Source organism: Trichechus manatus, unplaced genomic scaffold (assembly GCF_000243295.1).
Source record: "Trichechus manatus latirostris isolate Lorelei unplaced genomic scaffold, TriManLat1.0 scaffold00193, whole genome shotgun sequence".
Classification (NCBI taxonomy): domain Eukaryota; kingdom Metazoa; phylum Chordata; class Mammalia; order Sirenia; family Trichechidae; genus Trichechus; species Trichechus manatus.
The window spans coordinates 4,457,924-4,470,362 of NW_004444129.1; the positions used below are offsets into that span (position 1 = coordinate 4,457,924).

General features: G+C 37.8%; 1 protein-coding gene across 2 annotated transcripts in view; it reads left to right on the forward strand.

The window, feature by feature from the left end:
• ZNF521 (zinc finger protein 521) overlaps window positions 1–12,439 on the forward strand; it is a 313,858-nt gene that overhangs the window by 270,479 nt on the left and 30,940 nt on the right. For both annotated transcript variants that reach the window (XR_001121543.2, XM_004387768.1), the window contains one exon: window positions 11,706–11,837. Coding sequence is in view for 1 of the 2 variants with exons in the window: in XM_004387768.1 (XP_004387825.1) it covers window positions 11,706–11,837 (132 nt within the window). In the remaining variant the exon portion in view is untranslated. The remainder of the gene's footprint in view (window positions 1–11,705; window positions 11,838–12,439) is intronic.

Below are 12,439 nucleotides of genomic sequence, written 5' to 3' on the forward strand. Positions count from 1 at the left end.
CTTGCACATCGGTGAGAGAAAGGAAATTATGGTCACTATGAATCGGAATCGACTCAATGGCAACAGGTTTGTCTTTTTTTTTTTTTTTTTTTGTAACTGACAGTTTAAATTGTACTTAAGAGGGAGAACACAATTTTTTTTAATGTGATGAAAATAAGGAGCCCTAGTGGCACAGTGGTTAAAGCGCTCGACTGCTAACTGAAAGGTCAGTAGTTCAAACCCACTAGCTGCTCTTCAGGAGAAAGGTATGGCAGTCAGCTTCCATAAAGATTTACAGCCTTGTAAACCCTATGGGGCAGTTCTGCTCCATCCTGTAGGATCGCTAGGAGTTGGAATCCACTCAACAGCAGTGGTGTGTGTGTATGGTGAAAATATATGCAACAAAACATATGCCAACTCAGCAGTTTGCACACGTATAATTCAGTGACATTAATTACATTCTTCAAGTTGTGCAACCATTCTCAGCATCCTTTTCCGAATTATTTCATCACTATTAACATAAAGTCAATGCCCCCTAAGCAAAAAATCCCCTTCTCCCCCTTCTTCTCACCCGTGGTAACTGCTAATAATCTTTGGTTTCTATATATTTGCTTATTTCATATAAGTGAGATCATTCAGTATTTGTCTTTGTGTGACTGAGCATTCCACTCAGCATAATGTTTTCAAAGTTCATCCATGTTGTGGAATGCATCAGGACTTCATTTCTCTTTATGATAGAGCAGTATTCCATGGTGTGTATAGACCACATATTGTTTATCCATACATCTGTTGATGGACACAATTGTTTCCACATTTTAGCTATTGTGAAAAGTGCTACAGTGAACAGTGATGTATAAGAACACAGTTTTGTTTTTTTTTTTAACTGAGTTACTGGTGGGACAATATAGTATTGGATTCAGGAAGTCTGAATTCTGGTACTAACCATGAGCAAAATGCTTTGCAATAATGGGCATGTCAGGTATTTCTGGTCTCAATTTTCTTATCTCTTAAATACAAGTTGCCGTGGAGTCGATTCTGACTCATACTGACCCTGTAGGACAGAGTAGAACTGCCCCATCAGGTTTCCAAGAAGCTGCTGGTGAATTTGAACTGCCGACCTTTTGGTTAGCAGTCAAGCTCTTAACCACTGCGCCACCAGGGCTCCTCTCTTACATAAGTCCACAGTTTATCAGATTGTATCCAATGTCCCTTCTAACCTTTATCTAACATCCCAGCTCTTAGCCAAATATATAAGGTTTAGTCTTGCTTTTTTTCTACACTTTTCCTAGTTTATTGCTTCTCTTCCATTTTACATGAAAAAGCAAAACGTTCTGGGATCTTTGAAAACACATAAGCCAACAAATACAGTTTTGTGAGGTATTTATTAGAATATTTCTTAGTAAAAGGATAATGCCAAATAGTGGTCAGCCAACTCTCTAGTGCCTTTACAATCGTGTTTCCCATATCACATTTCATATTTCTCAGAGCATTGGGAGCATTATTGTTTTTGGAGGGATGTTAATCACCTTATAGTAGTTTTATGTCATCCCCTATTTTTCTGCAAGCACAAAAGCTTCATCCAAAATATAGTCTGGAAGAAGAGACGCACACCATGTACATTTATTTTTAAGTATGTTGTTGCAGTTTTTTCCTTTGCTAATGTATTTTGACACCTTATAGTTGTAACCTGCTGTTCTCCTTAATTGCTTATTGTTATTAATTATATAGTGGTAACATAGTTGGCTGCTTGAGCCACTTGGCTCTAAAGACATTCATTTATCATTATTGCCATTGGAGCTACAGAAAATTGCCAGCATTCTATCTAGAGAGGAATGTTTTCGAGCTCACATCCAGTAAAATTCTGAACATGGGTCAAATCCTTAAGCATTTTCTATCAGCTGCTGCCCTTCCCTCCTTCTAGTCTGCTCTGAGTACCTTCCTTTTCTCTCATCTTTTGTTTTCAGCCTCTGATTTGCTGCCTTTTTGTGAAGTTTATGTATTGTTCTCACCACTCCAATTCAATAGTTTGTCTAAATAATACCCTTTCTTTTCTCCTCATAGTCACAACTGTAAATTTCCTTAGAGTTTCTTTGTAATGAGGATAACATTTCTGCCTCTACAGCTTACACATTTTATTGCCTCACATTTCGTTTTAAATCATTAACGCATGTTGGGCATTTCCTTAAACGCTGCCTTTCAGTGATGGCTTTCATTATGCCCCAAGAGTAGCCACAGACCCCTTCTACTCACACTATAAATAATCAGATGTATTCATCGTCCCAAGTTGGGAAACTGCCAGTATGTCAGATGAATGAAGGAATGAATGGTTATGAACATATGCAAACATAGGGATATGTACTTGCACACACCCAGCTATTTGCCAATATCTGTAGTTTCTTTAAATCTGGGCTTAATTTAGAATACGTGACCCCACAGCTGCATGTGCCACCAAACTGCCAGGCCAGAGTGCTCCTCTGCCTTCTGGCAGCGTGACATTAAATTCACACTAGTTAAGCCAACTTAAATTGAGCCTCCTTGAACCTTCCTAAATAAAACTAGTGGCCTTAATTACAATCAGGCAATTTAAAGGTTATGGAGCTCTAACTAGTAATGCAGTATATCACTTTAATAATGCACAGGAAAATTTCTCTAAGGGGTAGCATCGTTTGATTAGAAGAATTCAAGTTTCCAAGCACATTTCCAGTAAACTGTTTTTAGAAATCTTAAATTGCATTTATTGTGCCATTACCTTTTTTTTTATTTTTCAAGGCCAAGTTTCTAAGGTCATACCAATACAATAATCAAAATGTGACTCATTTGCAAATACCATGCAGTATTGTGAGTTTTTTTGCATTGCTTCTGAGCAGTTTTCGTAGTCTTGCCACAGACAAAATAAACAGGAGCAGGATAAAGTCCTCTGGACATCTGAGAGATTCCAACCCCCTTTACACCCTCCTGCCCCATTGCAGTTATTGCTTGTGCTTCAATAGCAAACCCTGATTCTAAACACCAGAAGAGTAGATGTCATCTTTGCAATAAATAATCAATAATATAAGTGCCTTTGAAAGATAATTAGCTTTGGAAATGCCCAGGTAGCTTCCTGTCTTATACCTGCGGGCGCTTAAAACCGCCATGGTTGTCGAGGTCCGTAATGTTTACAGAAGCTGCTGAACCTTACCCAGTTTCTTTAGTTTGATTTATGGGTTTTTATTTTATTTTCTTCGTGGGGGGAGGTGGTGTTTAATCATCAGCAGTAGCAAGCCGTGCTTTCTAGCAAGGATGAACAGCTTTTCAGTGTTAGGAGACTTTCTCGTTCAGATAACTAGTGGCTTTATGCCAAGAAGAAGAAGGAAAAAAAGAAGAAGGAAAGGCCTTGACCCTTGCTATAAACTCAACGCAGCAACATGCACGCATACCTGATGAGAGCTGTGTCCAGCGCGTGGTGCGTGTTGCTGACCCACTGCTGTGCAGAATTAATATTGACTATTGCACTGTCTCTGTGCTCAAAGATGTTCTCCTGATAGACTTAACTTTAAAGCAGGTTACGTTTAGTTTATGCTGCATGAACTATCTTCTTTCGATTTTACCAGTTTGTGTTTTTTTTTTTTTTTTTTTTTTGGTACAATACTCAAAGATAAATATACCTGTACTTCCACCAGTGCCAGAAGTCCCAGTTGTGAGGGCATTACTAGTAGGTATGTCATGTCAAACAAGAGACATTCTAAGCAGAGTGTAATAACTGCATACAGCTGATTTAACCAATTAGTTAAAAAATGGTGCTCTGTAATATAAAGAATACATTACTGTTAATGTAAATCATTTGAAACACAAATGTGGGTCATGGATGTATGATATGGAGAGTTCTCTATGACTTGGACAAACATAAGGCAAAAATCCCTTCTTTTATATGGTACTTTTCCTCTATTTCAGATTTGAAATGCATGATACCGTTTTGCCTCTTGAGATAAGGGATAAGTTTTGACTCATCAGTTTCATGCTAGAGATAAGTTGGCATATAAGACAACTACTTTGTTAATGCTTTATTTCACAGAGCGTTTTAATCCTATTTTAGCAAATAATGAAGCCAAACATTATAAGGTAAATTTGGCTAGTCCACTACGTCAGATGCATAGGGTGTAATGTCCAAGGAAGTGGAGCAAACTTTTGAAAGTCAATTGATAAACAGTAAGTATTGTTTTGGTGTTAGTCTCAATATTTCATTCTGATGAAATTAGATGTAGGACTAGCTAAGTAGATATTTCCCATAAATCCAATACATATTTATCGAGTCCCACCTATGAGCCATGTACTGTTCTAGGTACTTGGAAGACATCAGTGAGCAAGAACAGAGAAATACTCTTGCCCTCGTGAAACGTGTGTTCTAGCAAGAATTGATGAATAACCTCACACCTACCAAAAAAAACCCACTGCCGTCGAGTCAATTCTGACTCATAGCGACCCTATAGGACAGAGTAAAAGAACTGCCCCATAGGATTTCCAAGGCTGTAGATCTTTACGAAAGCAGACTGCCACATCTTTCTCCCGTGGAATGCTTTAACCACTGCACCATCAGAGCTCCTTAGGTCTCCAGGCTCTCTTGGTACTCAGATGCTTTGTGCTGCAACCCACCACCCTTTACTAGGCAAGGCATCAGCTGAGATGCATTACTGAATTGGAAACATGCTATTTCCAATCATATTCTACATCTAATTTATTATGCAAAGTGGAAGTAAATTTTTTATACTCGTCGTTGTGTGCTTAGAAACTTTCTCTTAAGGCAGAAAACAGAGCAGCACTAAAGATTATGTAGTGAAAAATTTTTTTTCAAAGAAAAAGGTTTAATTTCATGTATTCGAGTGAGTATAAACGAGGGGGCAATAGACTGTTCAAGTAAACCAGAATGCTTTCCCTGGAGTACAGTGGCCTATACTGAAGTCAAAGGTTTATACAGTTAGCTAATTTTTAGAAAGCACCTCTAATTTCTAAATAGATATGGAGAAGTATATTTCAGATGTAGTTGGTCTCACTTCTTACCCCCACCCCTTCCCTCACATTTGCCGTTTTCAGAGCTTATAGTATTGTTTACTAAGAAACATGTACTACCTTCTTTTTTCTCTTGGTTAAATGGTGTGGGTTTTCTGAGGGACCTAAAAGGGTCTCTCAACGTGGTTTTATCGGTGCCCTACCAATAACTTTTTTTTATATAAAATCATATGAGGCCAGACTTTTCATCTTCCAAACTATTTGCCAGCATTGAATATTTCCTCTGAGATTCTGAAAGTAGAAAAGAAAGGGAAGAATAACTGAAGGTATCAGCATATTGCTCAGGTTCAAAGGGCATCTTTCATCTGTGTGCTTATCCCTTTTCCCCACTTGTCTCTGCTGAGTTCTCATAGTTGGAAACAAGCCACCTTTTTGGTGGGTTGTTTGTTTTCTTGCTTATTGTTTGAACAACATTTTCTCCTAGATGAGAATATTCTAATAAGTACTTTACCCAACTGATAATACTAGCCAAGGAATTGGATGATATTGCATCTCGGATCATCTAAAATCCCACTGACTGACTCTCCCATCCCTGCCCACCTGGACCTCCTGCTAGTTTCCAAGCTGCTGATGTTTATGGGGCTCTAGGCAGCCCCTGGGCTCTTTAAAATCTGCTGGGTACAATGCAGCCTCCCCCAGTTGAATCATTTCCTGCTCCAGTCCTGCTGATAATGAGTTCAAGACAGGAAATAACAGTGTCCGTATCACTGGCTTTGCTTATGAAGTCCAAAAGCGTAGTAGCCTTTAGACCATTGGCCAAAAACAGGTAGTAGCTGAGTTAAATGCAGACTTCCACCTTGTTAGGTCTCCCTGAAATAGATAATTGGCTGAGACCCCCCCCCCCCCCAGAGACCCTAGAATGTGTATCATTTTGCTTTTCTGGAGATCCCTAAGGGTTAGGGACTTTGTGCATGGATAGTCAAAGGTTAGGTACCTGGTGCTCCTTTCCTCTTTGTATTTCAGGTGCCCTATCTCTCTTATTGTGTGAGTCTTAAGCTAGCATCTCCTGTTCCTCCCTCACGTGGCACAGAACTACTGACGGTGGCAGACCTTCCCATATTGCAGCGAGAAAATGCCAAAAAGGTGTTAGTGTCAGCCTTCAGGCAACATTTATTTTCCTGCTAAATTGTTAGAGTAAAGGCAGAACTTTTTAACTTGTATGGAAAAAAAAAAAGGCTCACACAATATTTACTACTCTGAAATTCTTCCTTACATTGGGGGCTTAATGAGTAATCTAGTGGCAGACTTTGAAGCCTCAGTAATATTCTCTGTTGCCAAATTAGCACTTCAGTGTGTTTATGTTTCAGTTGTGAAATACGTGCGGTATATAATACAACAAATTATAGTGGCCCAAGTGCGCTGGACCTAGAAAGAATTTGATGGCTTTGTGCGTGGCAAATTATAGTTACAGTCTGCCTATTTTTCTATTCCTGGTTTCTAGGGTGAGCCAGTCAGTGTAGCCAAGGGGTGAGTTTTGTCATGTATGGCTTTTCTTTGTTACTCCTCAGACCCCTAGCTTATAAATGTGTGCTTGGAAATTAACTCAGGCAAGAGGAGAAGCAAAGTAGAACAAGGGGGGCTGGGAATTGGTTTAGGGCATAGTTTTCTTGGATTTAAAAAATACATATATAAGGATATAGTGGTACACTTTCGAACTGGAAAAATTACAACTGCAGGGCATTTGATTCCTCTGCTTGGATTCAGAGGGCAGAGTTTACTCCCACTCAGATCAGAGCTTTTAAGTATGGCCCCTGCCACACGATGATTTACCAGGAGGGGTTTATATCTTTGGACTTTAGCCTATAGATTTATGTAGTGGAAGAGGCTGAAGGACCCTTCTGGCCAGTCTCCAGGGTAAATGAGAGAAGGAGTTCTACTTTTAAACCGTTACAAATTGGCCCTCAGTAATGGCTGTAGTGTTGATCAGATGCTATAAGGGGGCCCCCAGTGATTCCTGGGATAACAGCTGCATGTAAGTCAACCACTGAACATTTGCTTGTAGCTGCTCTAGATTTTTGTTTTTATTGAAGGAAAAGGAGTATAAACATGGGACACACAGTCTGGAGGCTGTTTAAAGGGTTTCTCTTATTTAAAGCTTATATTGAAATGTCAGTGTCTTGTGTTAAACTAACAATTGCCATGTTGGAGCTCATAACTCGAGTTGTGCTTGAGCATCCAAATGGTAACTGTTATAAAACTAGCTGATTAATAGGTATGTAGGTCCTGGTTTTATAAATTGGAGAGACAGAAATGACCATTTCCCCTTTGAACTGGCCTTAGATAAGCAGATTTTATTCATATAACGCAAAGTTTTGTAAATGATTATCACGTTTCCTACTAAGGTAATAGGTTTGTACTGTAATTATGTATTCAGACTCTCTCCTTTGAAACATTTAATATTGGAGTAAATATTTACATAGGCATCAGTCTCTTTTATGTACACTTGATTCCTGTTTACATTTATGTTCACACTTGTTATCTAAATGAAGATTAACAAATGGAAATAATTATTTTAGCTGAAATTTCTATACATGTGCAGTTATTTTTCAATTATGTCCAAACTGTCCTTTGTCATGACTTAAAGTGGGTGATCAGGACAGGAAGCTGCTGGCCTCCAGCCTGTGCTGGGCAGTAAGGCTTTACCCTCGCCCATGCTGGCACTGACCCACAGTGTGGAACGCGTGCACACTTACTTCCTCAGTTTACAGCAGTGAGGGGTTTCCTGCTTGGTCTGGAAAGATACAGGTTTATACTGAAAGCTCTATAGCCTCCTCAGTCGACGGACTCATTTGTTGCCAACATTTCTTTCTCCCTTTCCTTGTGCTAATTTCTGTTTTTACACAGTAGAATACCTTTAAGTCTGATGTTCAGAACTGGAGTTTTTTTGTGCACCTTAATATTGCTTATCTCCTTGCTAACTTTTTGGCTATCAAAATTTCAGTGTACTCAACCTTTATAGTATAGAAGGGGTAGTTTTTTGTTTTAACTTCAAAGGAATCTGCAAGGGCAAGTTATGCTCATTGTGGAAGATCTGGCGAATATAGATAAGCAAAACAAGGAAGAAAAATCTAAAGTTTCATCCATAGGTCCATTTATAACACTTAATGAAACATAGGGCAGCACTAACCTATTATAGCCTCAATGGAATATTGTAATGCTTATTAAATCAATTGACTCTGAATCTCTTTTTACTAAATGCGTCAGACTGTATTATCCAATTACTGTCAGCTGCTACCTTTCTGCAGAGCAGAAGATGATTATTTTGATTGGGTTTTCTAAGCTTTTTTGGCACCTTTAGGAGAAAAAAGGGAGGAAGAAAGTGGAAGTTATGACTTCGTGGGCAAAATCCTGAGTCTAACTCTTAGCTCCACCGGAAACGGAAGGTGTTGACAGTGTCACCTCATGAACATCGGCTTTAAAGTGAAACCACAATTATCCGTTCCTGGTCTTTACTGCTTATACCAGATACTGAAAAGACAGGCAAGAAACTCACTTTTGAAAGGAAAAGGGGCTTAAGTCATGCAGATACCCCAATACTAAGAGTTTTTAGAAAATCTCTGAAAATTAATACACTGCTCCTAACCACAGAAGGTAAATCCAGAGTGTAAAAGGGAGGGTTATACAGAGACTGTGAATAAGGACAAACTTTTAAAATTCTTACTATAAATAATTACTTTTATTAGCTTTCCTTTACTACCTACTTCTCCTTCCCTTCTTCAATTAAAAATGATACAAAATGTGTTATATTAACCAGTTGTCCAAATGTTTTGGGCCCCTTTATCTCTTTTATTCTCTATACATTTGTTCCTGTGATAATATGCAAGTGTGAGGATGGGGCAAGGGAGCAGGGAAGTAAAGAAAGGTGAGAGAAGTGAGTGGATATGTTCACTGTCTAGCTTGGAGTATACGGAGCTTTGCTTCTCTATCTTTTGCTGTGTTTAACAATTCAGATATGTTTTCTCTTCCACTCAGATAGCTAGGAGATCGGTTTATTGGGAAGACCTCACTGGGTAACTTATGAATGAAAGGCGGGTAGAACTTCCAACATTTTTTCAGTATTTCAGCGTCCTTTGTAAACTGTTAAGAATTCTGAAAATACTGTATGTGGTTGTTATAACCATTGCCATCACTTGGTACTTTCACAAATAAAGGGTAAGAACTAGTGAAAAATAAGTCTATACTAATAATGTACAAATACCCTTGCATCACCCTTTTATGAATTCACTTGACTAAATTTGGATTATTTAACATTTTGGAATTGAATTTCTCTCTTCTTTGGATAGAAAATAAATTGATGAGGACACTCTTGCACTCAAATTGTTGTTGTGAGGTGCTGTCGAGTCAGTTCTGACTCATGGCGACCTTATGTACAACAGAACGAAACACCGTCCGATCCTGTGCCATTCTCAAATTGTTGTTGTGCTGGAGCCTACTGTTGTACTCATATACGTATATCCTGCTTATTTTCCCATCTGTTATTTTTCCAAACAAGATAACTCACAGTCAGGAAAAGATAAAGTCATATTAAAGAGCATCCTAACTTACATGATTCAGTTTATGTGTTGTAACTGTCAATCATTATCTCCAAGAAAACCTGCCAGATCTATATACGTGTTATTTCAAAAATAGTGCAAGTTTAAGAATTCAACAACAAATGTATGTCTACTCACACCCATAGACTACATCTTTGTTTTATGCAAAACAGACATTATTTAAAGATGAGATTAGAACTCTTAGTTACCATCCTTACTTTCAAAATAAAGGTATGCAGCATTGAGGAAATAGGAAAATTGGACAAGTATTTCTGATGATTAACTTGCTGACCCAATTCTCTGTAATAAATGGTGTTTCTCGTATTTCTTAATGTCTACAATTTGGAAATTTTTGGTGACTAGGATTAAAAAAAAAGAAAAGATGAAAAACCCTTGATCTTATATAATCCCTAAAGCTTTTTGTATAACCCTTGTCATGTCAGTATGCACAATTAAACTCCCTCTTATATAATTATAATCAAGGAATTTACTGTGCCACCCAAATACAGAGTAGGTTTTTATCTCTTGTGAAATGTAGACAGTACTGGGTGGCTTAATTAGTGCTTTGCTTCCCTTTTTAAAAATTCCAATCCTCTGCTTCTAAAGACTCATACTTGTGTGAGAAGAAAGATTAGGAATACAAATAGAGTGATTTTACTCCTTGTTAGCTAATAATAATTCACTTTGTAATTGGGCCTTTGTGTTGCCAGTGATATCAACTGGTGAACGACTTTCACATGCATGTTTTCTTTGAATGAAGGGAAATAACTTTGGAGTTGTTACACCCACGGTGTGAATTTGTCTTTCATTCCTTAGACATAGATGTTCCACAAATGTTCCTTAGTAGCCTTTTCAATCGTTGCAAATAAGAGATGAGAAAATATAACTTGATAACAAGCCAGGTTAAATTGCAGCCTCTTACCCCTTACTCTTCCTAATAAGTACTCTTGGGAGTAGCCGGCATATGCCTAGCATATTTGTTAAGATCATGAACCCTGGAGCCAGACAGCCTGGGTTCGAATCCGTACTTCTTACCGCCTGGGTTTGTTCTGGCTCCACCAATTATTGGCCCTTGTGACTCAGAGCAAAGTTAATTCAACTCTCTGGGCCTCACTGGCAATAATAGTAGTACCTACTTTATAGGGTTATTGTGAGATTAAATGAATTAATATCTGTAAGTATTTACAACAACAGAGCCTGAAACACAGTAGGCACTATAGGAGTGTTAGGTAGGTTGTTTATGCTACTGGGTTTTATTACTTATAGTGGCATATTGAAACAAATTAGAATACTCCTTAAATTTTAAATTTCAGAAACATTTCAATGAGAAAAAAGCAACATCAAAATAACTGTAATACAAACTCTTCACATTATATAGCAGTTGTTACTACATAAAAAATTTTTTTTATCATCTTGTTCCTAAGATATCAAAGAAAAGTGTAGTATTATTCAAAAGTGATCCTGGAGCTGGTAAAAGGGCATTTGGAGAAAGACATAGTCTGGATCGGGGGAAACAGTGAAACTGCCTTACAAAGTAAAGGGAGCAATGATCTAAGAAGAATATGGGGGACTGGGAGTACCAAGCAGAGAAGAGAACATTTATAAAGTACTGTAAACATTAATAATACTTCAAAACTGCCAGAAAATCTAGGAAGTAGGAGGAAAAAGTCTACATCAAGGGGAATAGAACTGAAAACCTTATAGTTAGAAATAGAACCTTCTAGATAAACTAGAGGAGAAACACTGAGGAAGAAGCTGCAGGAGTAGCATTGGCATAAAGGAAACAAATGTCCACTTTTCTATGGTTTCTTTATTTCGGATTTTGAAAATACACCTTTCCTTAAATCATGATAATTAGAGAAGAGACGATGCCTCATTATTGATACACCAAGTATATTTTAAAAGCTTAATAAAATGCATTAGCCCTAAGATAAAATCTGACTTCTGCTTATCTTTGGATTTTAAATTCCAAAAATGTTTTTAATTGATGTGAATTCATAAATAATGTGAAATAACCAGAGACCATATGTACTACTACATATTTATATCAGTTGATGGAAATAGTTTAATGGATGCAATTATAGTTAACTCAGTAGTCTGTTAAAAATGCGGTTGATTTCAACTTTTTTGTTCCTGTATTTTCCTTAACAGATGAAGGACTGAACCATGAATGCAAGCTCTGCAGCCAAACCTTTGATTCCCCTGCCAAACTCCAGTGCCACCTGATAGAGCACAGCTTTGAAGGGATGGGAGGCACCTTCAAGTGTCCAGTCTGCTTTACAGGTAGGAAGATCATTTCAGGAAAACTTTGGAGAGTTTTATGGCCACATCATGTCTCCCACCAGAGCATACTTCCCACTGCTGTGGCCTTTTACAGATATGAATTTAGTTCAGTTTGGGGGAAGATGTTTGATTTCTGCTTATTAGCATTATTGATTGCAGACTACTTAAAGGCTCAAATGAGCAGGAAGGTTAACTGTCAGGATGAACAAATGGCATTTCAAGTTCTCTCAGAAGTTTGCACTTTTCCATTTGGAAAACGATATCATGTGTTGTTCACTTTTTTCCTCTCGATGTTAAAAGGTTACCCAGGCTAAGGCTGCCTGCACAAAGCTGCTTTTTAATCACAAGATGTTCAACAAAAAGTGCCGTGTTGTGAGCACGTGTCTGTTACTTAAGCATGGAGAATTTCATAACCTTTTCCAGTAAAAAAATAAAAAGATATTATGAAAACCCTCCCAAAATTCATTGAACTACAAAGTAGATTGGATACACAGATTAGGTGAGGCATTTATTTATTTATTTTTTATTATTAATTTTTTTTATTGTACTTCAGGTGAAGGCTTACAGAACAAATAGTTTCTCATGAAACAGTAGTACACATA